At 44.5% G+C, this 21446-nt stretch overlaps 1 protein-coding gene across 1 annotated transcript; it reads left to right on the plus strand.

Annotated features, from left to right (window-relative positions):
- The first annotated feature begins 1813 nt into the window (after positions 1 to 1813).
- TMEM154 (transmembrane protein 154) lies at positions 1814 to 20280 on the plus strand. The gene is made up of 6 exons (XM_009961057.2): positions 1814 to 1939; positions 10335 to 10646; positions 12398 to 12425; positions 13596 to 13681; positions 15872 to 15932; positions 19794 to 20280. The coding sequence occupies exons 1-6, from the start codon at positions 1873 to 1875 to the stop codon at positions 19807 to 19809; spliced, it is 570 nt and encodes a 189-aa protein (XP_009959359.2). The 5' UTR covers positions 1814 to 1872; the 3' UTR covers positions 19810 to 20280.
- Positions 20281 to 21446: the final 1166 nt, after the last annotated feature.

The following is a 21446-nucleotide window of genomic DNA, read 5'->3' on the forward strand; positions in this document are numbered from 1 at the left end:
CACACGCAGCATACATCTCTTCTTCTTTAGTTTATTCCTGGAAAATTTTAGGCAACTATTTAAAATGGCTCAAACCTGAGATGCTGCAGAGTAAAATCTGGAGTGCTGACTCTCCTGGACTCAGAGGGATGAATCTTAGACCTAGCACTTATTTGTACAGTGGAACAAACCAAACCTATGGTCCAACCACCCTCCCTGCTTGGGGACAGGTATGATTTAGATCTGGGTCCAAATTCTAAGCCCTGGCTAGGTCCACCCCATAGAGCAGGAAGACTGAAAATGTTAGGTTTAATGTTGAGCTCCTCTGGTGCTCTTATCCAGCTACAGGCAATACGTGGAAGCTCCTGGTCAACCTTGTGTGTTTCTGGGTGAGTCGGCAGTGGTGGGGCAGTGGGGGCAGAGGACGGGACAGCAGGGCAGGGTGGGGGGAGGGGGACGTGCCCCACAGTCTGCGTACCCATCCAGAAACAGAATCACAGAATCACAGAATCACAGAATGGCAGGGGTTGAAAGGGACCTCTGGAGATCATCTAGTCCAATCCCCCTGCTAAAGCAGGTTTGCCTAAGGCTGGTCACACAGGACTGCGTCCAAGCAGGTTTTGAGTATCTCCAGAGAAGGAGACTCCACAACCTCTCTGGGCAGCCTGTTCCAGTGCTCTGCCACCCTCAGAGTAAAGAAGTTTTTCCTCAAGTTCAGGTGGAACTTCCTGTGCTCCAGTTTGTGCCTGTTGCTCCTTGTCCTGTCACTGGGCACCACTGAAAAGAGCCTGGCCCCATCCTCCTGACACCCCACCCTTTAGATATTTATAACTGTTGATAAGGTCCCCTCTCAGTCTTCTCCAGGCTAAACAGCCCCAGGTCTCTCAGCCTTTCCTCATAAGAGAGATGCTCCAGTCCCCTCATCATCTTCATAGCCCTCCACTGGACTCTCTAGCAGTTCCCTGTCCCTCTTGAACTGAGGGGCCCAGAACTGAATACAGTACTCCAGTACCGGTCTACACCAGTAGAACCACTGGGAAGGAGCAAAAATCAAGAGAAGGGAAGAAGGGAGGCAGGACCTGCCCCCTCAACACCTCCATCAGCTGTGGCACCATGGACCTCCATGCCAGGCACTGCATCCTTGTGGGGCTCGAGACCTTCTGTCATCTACAGCCATCATCACACCAGTGTCTAAGTGCTTTCCAGCTAAGCCACCTGCTCCTAACAAAAAATTATGTGGTTTTCTGGTTTTTCCTCTTGGTTGGCTCAAACCAGCCCAAAATACTCAGTTACAGGCTACCAAGTGAACCAGCCATTTTTCCCATTTGCTGGAGGCAGCACTGCTTGGGGGTTGCCTTTTAGGGTCATAAATGCACACAGTGTCGCACCGCGCTAGGGGGAGTATTACAGCTTGAAAACCAAGGGGGGGGGGGGGGGGGGAGGCACTATTGAAATCTGCTTTGCTCAACCACCCTGAAAACCAACTTAAAACCTTTCTGATAGAATGCATAAATGAAATTTTGTGTCTGATGTATTTGTGTGATGTTTGCCCCCATGATACTGCATGTAGATGAAGAGAGATGGTAGTAAAGTTGAGAGTCAAAAAAGTAGAGGAGAGAAGGAGCTCGCTCACCTACAGCATAGAGGTGCTTCAGCCAAGTTAGTGCTTGAAGAGCAACTTCTTTTTTTTTCTTCCTTCTTTCTTTTGCAATCATTGCTTGCTTGACAGGCCCAGACAGAATTACATCACTTCCTAAAACCCATCAAAGAGAGTCCATCTCCTGAAGAAATGCAGCTCAGATGCACCCCGGCAGGAAACAGGAAATGTAAATGTTCGGGTGAAGCAGGGAGCCCGCCGAAGCGCCCCTCGGGTGGGAGCGCCGCCAAGGCAACATGCGAAAGCAAAACCTCTTCATGCTGCTTTCTGCCCTGTCGCTGGCCGGAGGATCTGCGGAGAACAGTGAGTAAGAAAGCGCCTTTTGCCTTCCGAGGTGGGACCGCGTTTCGTGCATGCAGCGATGGGACCGAGACGGAGGGCAACACCCTCCAAACTGAGCCCTAGGAAAGATCTGTGGGGACTAGCTTTCCACTTCTTTTAGCTGTGTTTACCCTCTCTGTTTTCAGCTGCCTGACTTTTTTTCCTTAGACCTAACCTGAACAGCAGCAACCAGATCCTACAATTCCTACATTTCCTAAATTGCAGGTGTGTAGGGAACCAGTTTCCATGCTGGCCTACCAGGCATTTTAGTTCTAATTTTAATTATTTGTTGTACTTTTTTAACCCCATGCCCATACTATCAGCATTTAGTAATAAAGTTAGAGACAGAGCAATGCATCCATTCAAAAGCTGACTGCCGATTTCCGTAGTCCTGGTGCACTGAAACCGGTTTAACAACAGAACAGCCAGTTCCAGAGACAAATATTTTGAATTCTCAGCTGCAGAACAAAGTGATCAGCAGCGCGGATTTGTGTTCTGACTTTCCGAAGGGAAGAACCGTGAGTGGAAAAGCTGCTTGCAACAAAATGCTGAAGCGTTGGGATGTTGGTGCAGAGGCTCTCACCTGTTCATGGGGGATAGTTTGTTCCACTGGCATTTTGGCAGCCAGCAGCTGCTCAAGACAGGCAGCTCTCTTAGTAAAACCTTGCTGGGGGGTGCTTATATGCTTTTTGGTGTCGAACAAATCTCTGCCAAAGTGCCTCAGTATGGACTAGGAGTGTTTGCTCCCTGCTGTAGCGAGCAGGAGCTCTCCAGAAGCAGGGAAAGAGGACGGTCACTCTCAGCTATCACTGGACAGCTTTTATAAAGGTTTTAAAATGCATTAGTGAAATAGGTCATTTGGTATAGGCATTTTTTCCCTGAAAACCAGTACTATAAGCAGGGTGTAAAACTGGGCTGCTGGCTCCTGGCGCGCTGCTGAGCTGCCTGCGGTTAGGAGTCTTGCTTAGCCATAAGTGTGAGCTAAGTGAGGTATAAAATGGTTTGGTCCTGTCTGCGTTACTACAGCCCTGCTGTGTTACAGACACATTAAGAAAATACGCCACAAGCATTGAACGTAGCTCAGAATCAAAGTGGTCAGAGGGAAAAATCCCACCTTGGACAGAGCAAAACAGAGGTCCCAGGGAAACAGAGGAGCGTGACACAAGCAACGCAGTGATCAGGCTCCAGCTTCCTTAGCTCATTTGCAGTGTACTGTCACTAGTATTTCATCACCATCTCCACAGGGCAGAGGAACGCCTTAGTCCCCAACCCCCCCAGCCCACAGCTGAGTGCCCCCCGTCCTTCTTTGTGATGGGCTTTGAAAGGCTGCACAAAGCACCAGGCAGATGCCACATACCAGGTGCTCCAACCCACTCCCCGCTGCCTTTAGGGGCTTCCTACCCATAGGTCTACCTTTAAATTCCAGTTGATTTTGGAACAATTCCTCCATGGGAGTGAGTCAGCTCTGCCAGAGCTCTCTGGTACCGCTGTCAGCCCTGGGCGTCCTGAGCCAGTCTCCAGCTGCTGGGGAAGGGGAGGAGAGCACCCGCCCGGAGAAGAGCAGGGTCCCTTTCTCCCCATACAAAGGTGGCTTTTGCTTATGCAACCAGCCCTAAAATGTACCTGGGGCTTACTCTGACTGAAAGGGTGGGAGGGGAGAAATTGTGAACTTGGGCCTTGGGGGAAAATTGAACTGGAGGGGGAAGAGTTTACGTAGGGACCTAAGTACCCTAGAGGCACTGGTGGGTTGGGAGCCCCGCCACTGAGGGCAGCCTCCTGGGGGGTATCCTTTGCTCTCACCCCTCCATGCTCAAAGATGAACAGGGCAGGACCTTTAAAGGAGATTTTTGACTTTTTCCTCCAGTCCCAGACACGGTTCTCACATTTAAAGTGGCCTGCTGGAGAAGTGGGGGCAGAAGCTCTTGGGGATCTCCCAGGTCTCGTGTCTACTCTCTAGAAACCATTTACAAAATAGGCAATAAGAGTATGATTAAATCTTGCAGCATAGGCAGATTGAAGCCTTTGTAAGTCCTGTTCCTATACCATGTGGGAGCCTTGTAAAACCCTAGCCTTGCCATTTGGATTATGATTAACAGATGGTTTTCTTCCAGCTACACTACAATTACTCTAAGCCAGTAGCTCTAAGAGCATGCCTGAGGTCTCATCTCTGGGTGCTGGCGCTGTCGTGGCTCAATGCTGAGGGGACATCGGGGTTTGCACCAGTCCCCTTCCCCTTGCCCGTCTCCTTGCTCTATGCAGGCAGAAAGCCCTTCCAGTGATCTGCTGACGGCCAGCAGTGGCCATCCCTGCTCCAGGTGATGGTGCTCACTGCTCAGCCTTGCAGCAGCCCTAAAGACGTACCTAGGTATGTGCTGACCCTAGGAACAAGTATTAAGGCCCTTACTATAGCCTATAGGAAAAGGCTCTGACCCTACAGGCATTTCCCAGTTTATGCCATGTCCCTCCATGTTCGATGTAACATGTGGGAAATTGCAGCACAAGTGGTCTGGCGCAGGGAGAGAGAAAACACATAAGAGAGAGAAGCAGTAAAGCATGTAAGATCGTTAAGTGGAAGAGCTGGGTTGGTCGTAGGTAGTGCTTTATTTTGTCTGTGTCTCTGTGCTATTGTTTTGAGCTGTCATTCAGAGACACATTGCTACCAAAGATCCAGATATTCAGTAGCTTGTACTGTGAGCACAGGCAGCAACTCTCTCTTCGGCAGAGTGTTTTAGGTAAAGTCCCCTACAAAGCCACGGTCCCTCAGGAAGTGATATTTTTTACCTGCCCCCCCCCCCCCCCCCGAGCAATGATCTTCAGAATGGGTTTGAACCCATCAGAGTTGCCTGTTACAATTTTGTAGCAAAGCAACAATATAAGAAATGAGGATTTCCTACATCCTCTCTTTCCGAACTGCAGTCCCCTAAAAAGCAGATGAAAACCCCTTTCTACCGAACACATCAATTCCTTGCACGTATTTACTCCTATTCCTCCATTTTATCTACACAGACAAACTTCCACTGTGTTTTATTCAAGCACTTCGGGGACATTTCAGAAAATCTCTCCTTTACATCAGCAAGATTGTATACTAAATTTCAGTCAGTGACCCCAGTCTATTTTTCCTCAAGATATTTTATGATAGCTAGAGAGCCTCCAGAGCTTTTGAATCTTTAATTTCAGGGTCCTCCTGAGAGCAAGGAGCACCAAGAGATTTGCATCACAGTGAGGTCACATGGGTATCACTGATGCAGAGCTAGAAGGCCATGAGATTAAGTAGATGCAACTAAATGCATAAATTGGTCTGGAAAACCTTTAGTACTGGGGGCAAAAAATGGGACTACAGGTTCACAGTTTGGGTCTAAGATGCGTGACTGAATTTGCAACACGGGCAGTTAATGCAGCACTTCAGCTGGATGGAAGCACAGTGAGGAGAAAAGAGTTTCCATCATCTATAAATTAACTTAAATGGTTGTTTAAGGTTTACCTAGATAACACTTTCTAAGCATCCAGTTTTAACAGAATCTTGTCTACAGATTAGCCATCCTGAAATGTTTGTGCTCCCTCATCAGAAGAGCGTATGCACCCGACAGCTAGCCTGCAGGCTTTTAAGGATTCCTCTTCTAGCCAGACTGACAGGCGGGACCTGCCGCAACAGGCAGCTGGGCAAGCCCCGGCCATGGCAAGGAATGGCCCTTCTTACAGCAACGTGCAGTAGAGGGAGAAGAACAGAACAGGGATGAGTCAAGCAATAGGAGGGGGGATCGTACGCACCACATGGAGTGGTATGACTATACCACCAGAAGGAATGTGTGTGCAGAGCAGAGTGATATAGGATGTGGTAACTTCACGCCAGCATACACACCTTTATGGCCTCTGCTTGCTTTGTCACCCTCTTGTGAGACTTGCTTTCACTGCATTTTTATAGCTTCTAGGAAAGTTTGGAGAAACAAAACATTTCCTTTCAAGCTAATAAGCTTGACTATCCCATCGACTCAGCTCTTGCTTTTTCTCTACCTCATCCCTTTTTCTTCTATAAGTAGGTACTATAGTGTAATTTGAAAAATTCCCTTCAGAGACCCCAGTCCTCAAGTCTGATGAGAAAGCAGCAGAGAGATTGATGATTTTACAGCAGAACTGAATGTGCTGACTGCTGGCTATTTTCCTTTGCCTCACATCCAGCTGAAATCAGAAACCTGTTTGCCCACTTCCTTCATCGAGGAGCTCATATCACCACCTCTGAGTGGTACAGCACAAACCTCCAGAGAAAGAAATGCTGCAACAACAGAAATGTTGTTCGTTTGTTTGAGATGCAGTTGTTTGGACTCCAGACTGCAAAGCTGCTCGGTATATTCAACTCCCTCTGTCTCCCTTGAAAGTCAGGCTTGGGAGCACCTCCAAAACTCACGCAAAGTCCATCAGAAATCCAAGCATATTTTTTAAGGAGAAAATACTGAATCGTACCTTATACCATGGTATCAGCATACAGAAACATAACTTTTTTGTAAATCATAAGAACTGTAATGGAACCTTCTTTGAGCCACTGCTAGGGCTTGCTCAGGCATTTTGGTCCCCTGAGGACTAGATCCTCTAATACCTCAGTGGTGGGAACCTGACAACTTCTTAGCTTCCAGCTTCTTAGCTTCCAGTTCCAGCTGTGCCCAGCTACCCATCAGGGCGGGAGGCAGCTGCATGCCAGTCCCTCTCCCTTCTGCTCTTGAAAGCATGGAAAGTGGCAATATGGGCTGGGCTGAACCTGCAGCATGGTCCCGTCCACTTCCCTTGACATGGGGAGAAGTCACCAGCACTCATGCCCGAGGTGGTCCAGACAAAGCTGAAGCCGATGCAGATGTTGTGTGAGCAGCTGCTCCTTGGCTGAGCTGTGCAGAGGGCAGAGTACAGCTACGAGACTGTAGCCAACAGTATAAGGCTGAGCTCAGCAAGAGGAAGGGCACGGGCGTTGCAAAGCTGAGGAGATATCTACGTGGTCAGATGTGATTTGCTGCTCGTTCCACTCCATGGCCCTTGGTTTTCCGTACTGAATGTATGTTATGTTATGGTCAGACTCCCTTTTGGAGAGAGCCAGTAGATCTCTGCAAGATGAAACCCAAGCACAGCTGACAAGAGATTTCATGCTATGAACGACCACCACAAATCTGCCTCCCTCTGGGTATAGAGAAAATGTTTGAACAGCGTCTCACAAAACCTCTGACTTTCAGATGCTCTCCTGCTCTGCTCCAAACCGCGCAATGTCCAGCTTTTATTCACCCTACAAAACAGCCACTGGGACCAGCTTCAACACAGCTTGCTCACTATTTTGAGCACTTTAAACTGAAACACTATGAAAAAATGACGACTATCTTGGGGCCAGCCACATGGGTCTCCTGTGGCTCGGGCAGCTGGCTGCGGTGAGCGCTGTGCTTGCACTGGGAGGCCTGAGTCCGTCCCTCCCTGCCAGGCTGGAGGCACAAACCCTTCCTTGGTGCTAGCTACCAGGCCCACCCAGGTGCAGGTTGTGATTTTCCTACTGTGTAAAAAATGCGATGTATGGGTAGCTTGAGAGCGAGAGCTGTCCCTCTGTGACAGGCTGGGTATCCCTCAGGTCTGAGCTCTGGTCCTCAGAGGTGACGGGCAGAAGAGCTGGATAGCGATGTGTCGAGGCAGCAGGTGAAACACAGGAAATAAGAGCAATATCCTTGCAAGAACATTGTGCAATTGGCTGCCCTTCTGCTGAAAGACATATTTTGTCCATTCGGAGAGAGATCTCTGTAAGAGGAAATGGCGTTCACTGAAGAGATGCTGTTTTGTCCCTGGAATTATGCAAAGTGAACAGAAATACATGGCAGCAAGGTCACTCCCTGTGATTTGCCATTTTCTTTGCCTAGAGACTAGAAAAGGTAATTCTGTTTCACACAGAGACAAACGATTTGAAATCTGCTTCATAGTTCAAAAACAGGTAAATAAAAACTACCAGAGGCACTGGAAAAGTCTCTCTTGGAAATCAAGCGCAGCATACGCTGCAGCTGAAAGTATAGCACTGCAGTTAATGAGGTGTGACTGGTTTTGCTTCAAAGTCACATCATGCTTTAGACATTCTAAAAATCTGGTTTAGCTCTAAGAATAAATGAAAAATAAGGTATTTTTCTGACACCCTTTCCCATTGGTACTATTTTAAGCAAAGGGCTTGTCCTTGTCAACATATCAAATGCGGCAGATGACAGGTTTCCAGGGCGATGGCTAGAGGAGGGAAATGAAGCAAGGTCGTTGAAGCAGTTCAGTGAGGCTGCGGTGGTCCAGCAGCTCTGCCAGTAGCACAGTCCATCATGCTGCAGTCTGCCGTGCAAACATCTCTAACAATACCTCACCACTCTGTGCAACAGCAATTGAAATGGAGCGGCCACAGGCACCAGGGACTATAAACTACCTGGGGAAAGAAAAGTCAAGTGGCCAAAGTAATAAGGGAGAAGAGGTATCCCTCCTGTCCTCTGCAATAGGATTAAGGACAGCCAGCAGATCACCGGAAGGGGTGGAGGAGCACATGCGTAAGGGGTCATTACCTGCAAGGGAGGTAGAGGTCATGTTTTGCTCTTGACTGAAATACTAAATGTGGAAGAAAGCCACAGAGATATTATTGACACAGTGTGCTTTGCCACCGAAGAGCTAACGTTTTCATTGTTGTATTGTGGTGAGTCAGTCTCGTGACCTTTGCAGTATTATATTCAAGTATTAGATATTATTTATTAAGTGTTAAAATTCTTTCCTAGATTTTAGGAACTGATAAAACAATTGGGTGCCTGAGTGATAAGTGCAGCATAAAAACCCAGATAAATCACTGCTGTCACACTCAAACCATTTTATTTGTTTGAAATTGGGTTTCCTGGAATTCAGTCTCCTGAGATATTCATCACCTCTTCAAGACAAATCTGACAGGAGAGGAGATGCTGCAGAGTGGATTAAGCAAGAGATAGCGCTCTAATCCCAGTTTTCCTCTCTCACTCACTCCCCTCTGTCCCTGGGAAGGACAGCATCCCTGTCCTTCTGATTTCTCATTTGTAAAACAGAGATGATAACTGCTCATCTCTCAGGACCATTATGAAGATTAATGTGTTTACAAAAGCGTTTAAAATGCTAAGTACTTTTGGTTCCAGTCCTGTGAGACTGGAAATGCCAGCACTGAGGTGCTGAAAACCTTAAGCTCTTGCTAACTCTGGTGGAAACTATGGCTACCCAGCATTTTACAAGAACGAGGAGAAACATGTCATTGCAAAAGTCATGAAATCCTGTCCTTCTTTATTGTATACAGTGAGAGCTGCACAATGCCAGCATTGTATCTGAAAGGGCAGATAACAGAAAAAATCATCATTTAATTTCATGCTAAGAAAATTATTGAAGGCTTTGCATTTGGAAACATGTAATTTATCTAAGGACTCTTTCCTGCACCTTTGGCTACAACAGGATTTTTGGCATCAGTACAGAATACAGTATCAGCCCAGAATTTGCTGTACTTCTGTTAAGCCTGACAGTCAACACAGACTCTTAATTCACCTCAAAAAAAAAGCTTGTTTCACTATTACCAATATAGCCAATTTTAGACATGTTTCTTGCAAAATGTATGATAAATGAAACCAAAACCCCAGTCAAGGTTCAGAACCTCTTTTGTGAAGAATGACCAGCATTGACTCTTTACCATACGCTTCTTCAGCCAGTCTGTAGGATCAGACAGAGGAGCAGTTAATTGCATCTCTACCCAGTAAAGTTCCTGTGTTACTACTACCTCTTCTAGCCCATGCAGAAGTGAAAGTCAGCAGCTTCTGCAAGCTTCAGACTTCCTTTCGCCAATTCTGTTTTTCACAGTGAAACAAATTTAACAATTTTGAGAAAGGCACAGAAACAGGGAAATGAGTGAGCCTGAGGAATGGGTGGACCAGGGATAATGGTCTCCCCGAAGGGAGTACTAGCTCCTTGGGTAAGGGGAGGGGCAAAAGAAGTTGCGGCCATATGTGCCAAGGCTGAGGAGCAAAGCAGGATGGTGTGGTTTACTGAGAAGCAGAAGACTTTTAGTGAGAGTGAGACCGGATGCCAACCTGCAGGAAAAACAGTCTGTTTGTACAAGACAGCTGCATGCAGACAGACCACGCATGCTGACACGTCCCAGTAAAAGGCAGCTGAAGAACGTAGTCAGGACTGGTAAGATGTTTGTGATGAATTTGTGATCTAATTTTACATCTGATGCCCAAGACTCCAAATCTGTGCGTATGAGGCGTTTGCTGGGGTTTTTTTTAAGATATCAAATGAAAAATATATATTAAAGCTGTACAGTTTGACTCACTGATAATACCAATAAACCCCATGAAATGTTAAGTTGTCCTCATGTATTTGACAGGCTCTGAAGATGGTGGTTCAGGAGATGGATCGCCGATATTACCCACGGTTACAGTAACGCCTCCTCCTGCCACGCGTTCTTCAACTGTGGATGACCATGAGCCAGTACTTGTCACTGCAAGCACCACTGAAAGCAGCTTTGAAACAAAAAGTACTCCAAGTACTGAATTGAATGACACCAACAATCAGGACAGCCTAGAAGCAGCAGAACAGTCTATCTTGATATACGTTGTCCCTGTTGCGCTGCTGGTCCTGCTGATTTCATTGATCGTATTTTTTGTAATACATCATAAACGGAAAAAGTCTAAGCAAGGTAAATTTGTCTTCTCATGCATCAGAAAGATATCTTTAGGACATACTCAACATTAAGAAAATGTTATTTGGAGGCCTGGAATGCCATATATAGGGTGTACTTCTCTGTAGTTGCACATTTGACAGATAGGAAAGGGATCCGCCCCCAGCCAGCAGTATCTGGCACACACCTCTCCTTGGGCAGGAGCTAGTTCTGCTTCTCGGCACCTCCCACACTGCACACCCACGGAAGCCATGGCACTGAGCTCTGGCTCCTGGCAATGCCGGGAACAGCATACAGATGTAACTGTGTGGCTGCAAATGCTTGTTCTGTCTTTATGCTTAACAACTTCATGCAAGATGAATTTAATTCTTCTGTTGCCTATACTACCCACAAGGTGAAGCTGCTTGGAGCTTCAATAAAATGAGCAAAACCGTTTTAAGGAATACTTTTAAGGGATCCTGTAGGGTGATAGCAGCTATGAAGGTATCACAGTAAATGAGCTAGGAATCCCGTGGTCAGACTGCCTGGGTGCTGCGATAGGTAGAGCAGCACTTCAGGAAGGTACCTTGATCTGTTTGCAAAGAAATTGGTAACCTGGAGTGTCAAGCCACAGAAAACAAACCGAGGTGTCAAATTAAGACCACTCAGTTGGTAAGTGAAGTCCTGAAATGGTTTTATCAGTGTCTCTACACAACAAGAGTGCGGCTGTAAGCTCCTCAACGTGCATAGTGACACATGTTCAACACAGATTTTAAGTCCATTTTTCAGGGCGTTTTTTGGCTGCACCTACCTTACCACTGAATCACCCTTGTAGCAAACTCTGAATTCACAACCAGGCACCTAGTTGCCTGCCTGTTTCTGAATGACCTGAAATGCAGATACACTCTTCAGAGGGGTGGGAAACGTGGGGCCTTGCAGGAGCACAAACCTGGGATCTCTTGCCCTGTGCCTATTGCTTGGAGCTGTGACTTTGGGCATCCTCAAGGCAGGGGCAGACGGTTCTGTAGCCCTGGGCTCTGCAGTCAGGGAATATGCTGGCACAAGTGGGAGGCGTCAGCACCCATTAGCAATGATGAATTAAAAATAAGCTGATTTAAGACAGTATACAACGTGAATCCTATATGTAGGTCTTCATTCTTTTTTGAGGGCTGAGGCTTTTCAGTCACTTGATTCCTGGAGGGGAAGTTATTTATTTGAATAATGTCTGTTACACTACTTTTTTCCCCATCTTTACTTTGTCTTGGGATCATAACTAGCTTTGGATCCTTTGGCTAGTTCAGCTTCATTTGCCTAACTGAGATCTAACCTGCCATGCAAGTCCATCCCCTGCTTCCCTCCATGAGCAGCTCCCAGAGTCTCCAGGCAGAGCCGGATTGCCTGTGTGTAGTCTGCAGCAAAACGTCCCAATGCTTCCAGTAAACAATTTTTTTTTTTTGTAGCAGTTGTTCCTTTTCAGGATACCATTTCTCTCACAACATCTGTTTTGCTCAGGGAAGCATGTCCTGCCCACCGCAGTGCAAACAGTCGGTTTCCTCCCAGCATGGCTGAGCTAATAATGAGCTGCTTTTAGTGTGTTCAAGATTAAAAATAATGGGTTGCTCTGACAATTACAAACAGGATGAGAAGTTCTGTCTTTCATCTACAAGTTAACTATTACGCCTTTTGAAAATGCAACCTGTTTTACATGACCCTATTCAAGGCTTGCTTGCAGTTTGGACCTGGTATGTACAAAGAGCAGAACTATGAACACCAACTTTTTTCTTTTCCAGATGAGCTGGGAAGTGAAAATGTGAAAAGGTAATGTTTATGAACACCACTCTTTTTTTTTTTTATTCTTTTACTCTAACAGGATATTATGATTTTTGGCTCCTTCACCACCTGTTTTAATTTAACTGTACACTAAACACCATTAACTTTTGCCATCAATTTCTCCAATTAACTGTCTCTAGAGGTGGCTAAAGCGTGACTCCAGCATCTAGCTGAAGGTGTAAGACTAGAGCAGGAGAACAGGAGTTATGGTGGCCGAGGCAAGCACTGCCCCACAGGCACCCACCACCTGCAGCTGCCCCTACGCCTGCTGTAGGCACCCCCAGCTCTGCCAACCACAAGACATATAAGGTGCCTCATGAGCAAAGGAGATCTGTTCCCAGGCTCATCGTAGGCTTTTGCTATTCAGAATAAGCTCTGTGACTTGCTCCCCTGTTTTTCAAGTTTGTCTTCTCTCTCTGAGGTGAAGCAGAAAGGCTTGCACAGCTACCATGGAAGCAATGCCTTAGCTGCTGGGAAAACAAGCCAAAAGCTGCGTGGTTCTTATCAGAGTGTTAATTTTTATCAATACCTTTTGAGCTCCATCTTGCTAATCAATGATGGAAGTTATTAAATTGCCTTCAGAGGGGAAAAAAGGGGGTTTTGCTAGAAGTATTTTTTTCTGCCTTGTGACTCCAGGAATGATCAGCAAAATGCAGATAAACAGAGGCATTTAAATAAATGCAGAGTTACTCTACTTATGACCTTTCTTTTTGAAGTCACTGCCAATGTCAGTCATAGCTAGGATGAAACATCGGGCCCTCTGCTTTTATCACTGGAGCAATGGGACTTCTGCCATGTGTTCCAGCAGGATAGAGACAAACTATTTTATTTTTCAGTTTTCTATTTACAGTAGGAACAGTTCTCAAATAGCTGCAGTGGTCCTGTGCCCTGGCTTATCCCAGACTGCACCATTTGAGTCCCCCTGTATGTGATGTCCCAGCCAGCCCTACCTCTGCCCGGGACCGGTATCTTGCTAACTCTCCTTCGCTCTCACACCCATTGGGCTGACATCTTCTCAGATTACTAGACTAGGATGGCTTTCCAGAGTTTATACATGTGGCTGGAATTATGAAAGACTCATACAAAATTACTGCATTGTAAGTTGTTTGAATTAAGCATTTTGTGTAATGCCTTTTTTTCCCCCTCCCTCCTTGCAAGTCCTATTTTTGAAGAAGACACACCCTCAGTTATGGAGATAGAGATGGAAGAGCTTGACAAATGGATGAACAGCATGAACAAAAATGGTACATGGTAACCCCTCTACTCCATCATCCCTCTGTAGCTGACCTATATCCCATGTGTAGAAAATCAGTGTAAGGCATTTTGTATGTGTGTCACTGCTTTTCCTACAACATTTTTAGTTGTGTTCTTCACTCCCTGTTACTGAAATAGCAGCACAAATGTCAGGGGTAGAATTGTTCAGAGGAGTATTTTAGTTCATGTGGGAGCTTATTTTTAACATATGATGGAATATCGTAAATGTTTTGAGTTTCCAGTAGACACTTCTATTAAACACACATATAGCTGTGAACAGTACTTATATTTTTAAATATGCGTCTTTAATGATGAATACTAGTTTCTCTGAAGCATCTAGTCCTTTCGGCCTTCAGAGTTTCTACAGTTCTGTGCTCCACATTGTGCTATGGTAGAAGAAACACTCATTTACTCATAATGCAGACCACTGTTCACTTAGAATTACTGCCAGGATCTTATGAATACATCCCTCCCATCTTTGTGCCCTTTCACTCGCTTGCCATCTCTACTGCATGAAACATAAGCTGCTCTTTGCTGCCAGCACCATCCGCCATCTACACCTTCTCTGTCAAGTCTATCAGCCCACAGAGCAATTAGAACCTGCAGTAACTACCACCAGCAGCATTTTCAGCTCCTTCTTAACTACTTCTAAGTATCTTGTATTTTTTCCCCCCATTTTCCTCCCAGCTGAAATCTCCTGGTCAAAATCTCTGAGGGCCATGCATCCTCCTTTAAGGCTCTCAAAAAAATGCAGGTCTTCAGTAAGGCATGAATTAACCAAGGCCTGATTCTGAACTGCTAACAGCTTTTCATTGGCTAGGAAATGCTGAAACTCTGATAGTTTTTTCATCCTGGTCCTTTGCCTTATATCCAAATGGCTCATTTGGCTGACTTCCTAGGGATGCTTTGTTTTTCAGGACATAAAACTCTCTGGAGCATTTCTTTGCGTTAGCACAGTGCTCCACATGATGGGGTTTTGACCTTTGCAGTCTGTGAGCTGTAGCAGAAAACATGTGCCAGGCAGCAGTAGTGAAATAGAGACATTAAGCATAGTACACAGGGAAATAGTGCTGTAAAACTTTCTTTTAAATTCTGTGGACAGAAGGGACCAAATCGTTTACATATGGGTTTTTCTTATGTTAGTGTTCCCTAAATTCCAGCCCCAAATTCCCAGCTGGACTATGAAGCATAGGTGCAAGTATAAGCAGCGGAAAATTAACAGAGTCCTCCCCATGGTAGTTTACAGAAAACTGTCCTCAAAAGTACTTAATTTGTATAGGTGTACATAAACATCAGAAATATGTTTAACAAAGAAGTTATGGCAACACCTGTCAAAGGGAAGGAGGATTTAAAACCTGTAACATTTATGCTATGGGCACCATGCAGATTTTACAAATAAAAGGGTGCAGAAGAGCATCTGCAGTTTCACATTCTAGAGAGATAGCATGATAAAAGTTGATGCAATTTTGAAGTAAATCATAGAATAGTTTGGGTTGGAAGGGACCTTTAAAGGTCATACACTCCAATCCCCCTGCAGCAAGCAGAGACATCTTCAACTACATCAGATTTCTCAGAGCCCCGTGAAACCTGACCATGGGGATGGGGCTTCTACCATCTCTCCGGGCAGCCTGTTCCAGTGTCTCACCACCCTCACAGTGAAGAATTTCTTCCTAATACCTAATCTAAATCTACCTTCTTTCCGTTTGAAACCATTATGCCTTGTCCTATCACTACCCTCCCTGATCAAGAGTCCCTCCCCACCTTTCCTGTAGGCCCCCTTTAAGTACTGGAAGGCAGCTAGAAGATCTCCCTGGAGCCTTCTCTTCTCCAGGCTGAACAACCCAACTCTTCAGCCTGTCCTCACATGGGAGGTGCTCCAGCCCCCTGATCATCTTTGGGGCCGTCCTCTGGACCTGCTCGAGCAGGTCCATGTCTTTTTTATGCTGGTGTCCCCAGAGCTGAACACAGCACTGCAGATGGGGTCTCATCAGAGCAGAGGGGGAGAATCTCTTCCCTCGACCTGCTGGCCACACTTCTCCTGATGCAGCCCAGGATACGACTGGCTTTCTGGGCTGCAAGTGAACATTGCTGGCTCATGTCCAGCTTCTCATCCACCAGTACCCACAAGTGTAGAAGAACTGCCAAGAGTAACTCTAGTCCTGTTTCTTACCCTTTTTCAGCTGACTGTGAATGTTTGCCTACTGTAAGAGAAGAAGAAAAAGAATCAATTGCCAACCCAAGGTACTTATAATTCATATTATTTGAAGAAATACGGTCAGTGTCATTCCAAAAAAATCTACCTTTTTAATATGTAATTATAGAGTGATTCTTAGGTCTGTTTAAGTTTTAAATATTTTATAGAGGGACTTCAATTTCAACTTATTTCTAAACCAGTCTCTGCCTGTAAATTGCACTACTAAATAATCTTGCAGTTGTAAACCTGTGTGAGACAGACAACCAGATGGCACAGATGGAGTTTCACTCACCGATCAGACTTTAATCACAGTTTCCCAAAGTGTTAATACAAGTATTCAGCATGTCTTCCCTGGCACTCCTCACCAGCACCCAGCTCCCTTCTGCCACCAGGTGCCTATAGGTCCCTGAGAGCCACTGACACATGTTTTGGCTGGAGCTGTGACCTGCTGGAGAGGGGCTTGTCTGACCCCAAGAGAAACTCAAAGGATCTTCCCACTGCCTCTGTGCAGTGCTCCCCTGGCACTAGCTCACAGTCCAAGCAGAGATCTCAGAGGGATGACAAACCGCAATCCTGACAGCTCATAAACCTAAAAACTTTCTGGCTGGTTTCCCCAAGATTTTGGCCAGAACCCCTAAATGTCTCTCAACAAAGTCCCATTTTCCTTAATTAAAAATCCTAGTTCCAGGTGAAATCAAGGGGCTGTACATCACCCTTGCCTCAACACTTCTGTTGCAGCTGCATTTTAGCGAGTGGGCAAAGCAGCTCCTCTGTGCCAGGGTACAATAGCAGACAGTTAAACCATCCTGTGTGCCAAGAAAATCCCTGGCACAGTGGAAGTAGCAGACACAAGCAGGCAAGGCCGGCAGCAGGGAGGAGTGACAGGAGGAGGACCTAGGTCTTCCCCTTCCCATGACACCAGATAACTCAGCTCAATGTGCACCTCTGACTGAGCTTCACCTCCCAGTGTAGACCATCATAATATCCCACTCTCCCTTTTTTTCTGAGTTTCCTTGCTCAGGTGTGAAATATTGCTGATGTTAAATCACCACTGCTGGAGAGTTTGGAGCAACTCGGTTGCTCCAAAGCTGCAGTTTCAGGGTAGATTTTTGGTGAGGCTGCTCCGCTGCAGCTATTTCTGTTTGAAAGGTTTCTGCTTACACCTATTACAAGAGAAATCATTGTGTTGTGGGTGTGTTTTGGGTTTTGTTGTTGTTGTTTTGTGGGGTTTGGGCTTTTTTGTTTGTTTTGTTTTTTAATAAAAGACTTAGAGCCTAGGTTCCAGATGAAAGCAAGCACAGTAATTTTACCCTGAGCAGCTGGAAAAGATGCTGGATTTGCTAGCCATCTGGGTCTTCCCTTCCAGCCTCTAAATGATAACTCAGAGGGGGAAATGGTTTAGGAGAGGCAGCTGCACAGTGGTTCTCTAAAAACAGATTTGCTGAGCATACCACTGACTACAGTAGGGAGTATAGGACAAAGTGTGCTTGAGCCATATGCTAACACCAAAAGTTAGTCATACTATAAAAGGCTTTTTAGGCACACCACCACCCCAAGCATTAAGTTAACTTTCCAAAAACTTAACCAGTTCATTTTCAGGAAAGTCATCATGACCTACCAGTTTGAGCTGACATTTTGAATACCATCCTTACTGAAATGCTTTTGTACTGGATTTGCATTAACCCCATCAGAAGGTGGAGTTTTTGCTCCTGACTGGCAAAATGTATCTTTGGGCTACACCCTACCTCAGGTTGCCCACCTGTAAACAGAGATACTGTCACTTCAAAGCATTATAGTGAGGCTTAAGCCTTGATGCAAAAAAGCAGCCCTGTTCAGCTAAGTATACTTCAGAGTAAAGGTAAACACATTATTTAAGCATATTTTCTTACGGCTCATATCTCAGAATCAGACTGTAGAGAAATTTATGCCTCCAAATTGTAGGAAGGCAAACAAATGCAAATAAAAAGAGGCTATTTATCTCTAAAACATTCATTGCTGCTCAGACAAAGGATATTAGTTGAATACAAAGTACAAGATTATTAGGTTCAATTTCAGATTCTGAAAGACTGCGTTGTCTGGGCAAATTTCTTAAATTATAGTAATTCCTCTTTTAGATTTTATTGAGGATATTTCAACATGGTAAATATCTCAAGGCCTCACAGAACACAGCTGGCTGAGTGTTGTTTTCCTGCTTCATAAAGATGTTGGGAGGAGTTTATCAAGTGCCAAATGTTTTGAACTATGAATTGATTTTGACAAGATATGACTTTGTAAATATCTGAGACTAAACATTTCAATAATGACATTTTCAGAATGAAAGTTGTTCCAAAACTACTTTTCAGAGTAAGTGACTTTTCAATCTAAAACTTTAAAAAGGTTTAAAGAACAGAACTCTGTGGCTGGTGAAATATTTCTTAGTTAAGTGTATCCCTTAACTCAAAACTACTTTTTCAAATTTCATTTTACATGAAATTTTGAAATATGCATCATGTCAAAGTGAAAAGGCGTCTGAAGTGGTCGGATTTCCTGGTAAACAAGAAAAATTGGTTCCCATTTATTTCTGCAGTTGAACCTTATCTGACCAAGATCTGCTGCTTTTCCTGACCAAACTCTTAGCTGAATAAATGTCAGAAAGAGGGCTACGTACAGATAAATAGAAGTTTTCAGCAGCTATTTTGAGGAAGAAAAGTGAAAGACTATGAAGTAAAATGAAACAAAGCTATTACTATAGCAAAATTTTGTACTCATGAGCGTTAAGGCTGTAGATTTGTGCACAAGAGGCAAAAATGACAGCCTGGGCTCCTTTGTAGGTGGAGGTCATCTGCCTTGTGCATAAGCCAAGTTTAAAATATATATGTGTATATACTTTTTAAAACATATATATATTCAAAATAGTATATCTTGCCTTTGAAACCTAGTGCTAAAATCCTGATTGTCCCTGAGCAGAGAACTACAAAATCTCCCCAGGCTCGCTGGGGCCAGGGTTCCCACCCTGTGAATGCAGGAGGGAGCGGGCAGGCAGGCGCAGGGGCGGCCAGCAAGGGCTGATGCTCCTGTGGCGCACAAGTGGGGGCAAGACCCATCTTTTCTCTGGGGACCTCTACTCCCCTGGCAAAACAGAAGCACAGCCTGTCCCCTTCACAGCATGGGTCTTTGTAGGCTGCAGACTATGATGAAGCAATCCCCTCCTGCTTTATCTCACATCCCAAGGGGGTTTGGTTTTCCTTGGGCACTGCTGGGCACCCTCCTAGTCTTTCTGTGCAAAGAAGGGTGATGCTTCCTTATGGAGAGGTATTCTGGGAGGGGAATAAGTCGGTACAGAAAGAAATACTTTCCCAGGCTGTGCCTCAGTTTGCCAAAATACTTTAAAAAAATATGCAAAATAGGAAGATTATGAGGGGCCCTTTTAACTTCAGAGGTGGTCTAAACCCCTGCTGTTAACACTGACTAGTCTAACCAGCCGATAAAAAGCGTTGCATTTTTAATGTTGGCATGAACCAAACATTATTAAGAAAGTGTTAGGGAGCAAGCTAGCTAGGCAGAAACCAGCAGGACAAAGAAAATTCACCTATTATGAAGCCAGAGCAAATACAAAAATTCCATCTGTAAAAAATGATCCACACCTATGGCAAAAGGACAATTTGATTGCTCAGTCCTCACCTGGGAGCAGGAGAAAGGGTGTGCTGAGTAATTAACCAGCCACTAACCAGCAGAGGAATCAGACCAGCCCTTACTGCCAGCATCTAGCACTACAGATAGTGTCCTTTCATGCATTGCATGGCTGATAAATTTTTTTACCAATAACACCTTCTCATGGACTCCAGAGATACTCTTGCATTTTATTTCCTGCTGAGGCAACTAACCCAACAGCATAACACTGTTTTTTTTTCTTTTTCTTTTCCACATAGCGATGGTGAATCATGAAGTCAGAACAGCAAGGAACTGGTTAAAGGGAAGCAGCACACAAGCTAATGATCCCCCAGATATTGGATGAACTGGATTTAAATGTAATTAATCTCAAAAGGCCAGAGAAGCAAATGCTTTTGTTGTGTCCTGATACATACAGATTTCAGAAAGGAAACTTCACCAAGGGGAAGAAAAAGAAGTTAAAACACTATAGTATGATTTAAATTCCTTCTGCAAAGAGATTCATCATAAATCAAGAGAAGCCCCTCCCCCCAAAAAACCCAAACACCGCGACCACACCACCTCTCAAAATAATCCAGGTTTTTGCTTAGTTCCTCGGTTGTGTATCATCAGAACCACTTCTGTTCCAAGTTTGGTGGGTTTCTCTGTATTTTTTGTGCTCATGCCTATACCATGTTTGTTTTTCAATGTGCTTTTTGGTACCAGTGCACTGATTTGCACAGGACTTCTGCTAGGGAGGTACCAGGCTAGGACAGCCAGACCAGCTCTGAGGACAGTCAGAGCAGCTGAAAAGCCTCTCAAATGATTCAACAGAAGCAACTGCAGCCTGGTGAGGGCATGGTCTTTGTAGCGTGCTTTTTGGGTTTCAAATTAAAAGCATTGTAGAAGTGAAAAATGTTATTTCAAGATTGCCTTTCATTTCATTATCTCCACAGATTAGTACACTGGGCTAGCTCTCACTATTTAACCCTCCTCCCTTGGGCAGGGAGGTGCTGTTCTCTAACAACCACCTACTTCAGGAACAGTCAACTTGAAAACATTTCTTTTTTAAAAATCAGAGGTTGAAAAATTAAGCAATTCAGTACTCACACCAAACACAAATGTTTAAACAGGTACGTGTTAACATGTAACTACTTGATCAAGGTTTTCAGATGTTAATAAGATTTCTGCTTCTGTTTTTTAATATTGAGCTTGGAATATCTGAAACACATTGACTTCTAAATGTGCCTGGTCACCTTTAATTACACTGAAAAAAACCCCACAGACTCCTGAGATACCTCAAGGTGGGAATATAAATATTGTAATCATGTCCATTGATTTTAGGTGGCGTGTCTCTTACGAATGTAGTTTGAATGTGTAACACACATGAAAGTGGATCCTTGTCTGTACAAGGCTTCCCCAAACTTACTTGAAACATTAAATTCACATCCTACCATACCTTACATCCTACCCTATCATATCTTAGCTATCCTTATTTTATATTTAAATACATCATTTCTTCCCATTCAGAACATGTTTAATATGATAAGTTTTATTTTGCCTGCAAATATTTCACTAATATATTATGATGCATGGCTTGGTTAAAGAGAGCAAACACCCAAGGCCTCTGGGGTGACTGCTAAGTGTCACTAACAGCTGACAAATACAGAGGAGGATTCAGCTTTGAGTAATTGAACATGTGTCAAAATATAAAAGGAAAAAAATGATTACAGCTAACCATATTCATTCATTACTGAATACGACTTGACTAGTAATTTCCTCAAAGAGTAAAATATTTCTTCACTGTTCCAAAACCATTTATTACAAATATTTGATTTAATATGAGTGATAGTAAATTAATTTTCCCTGCTTGGATGATTTTCAACTCTGAAAAAAGTGTTTTAAGTTCATCTTTCACAACTTTTTTTTAAAAA

This window comes from Leptosomus discolor, chromosome 4 (genome assembly GCF_034619465.1).
Source record: "Leptosomus discolor isolate bLepDis1 chromosome 4, bLepDis1.hap2, whole genome shotgun sequence".
Classification (NCBI taxonomy): domain Eukaryota; kingdom Metazoa; phylum Chordata; class Aves; order Leptosomiformes; family Leptosomidae; genus Leptosomus; species Leptosomus discolor.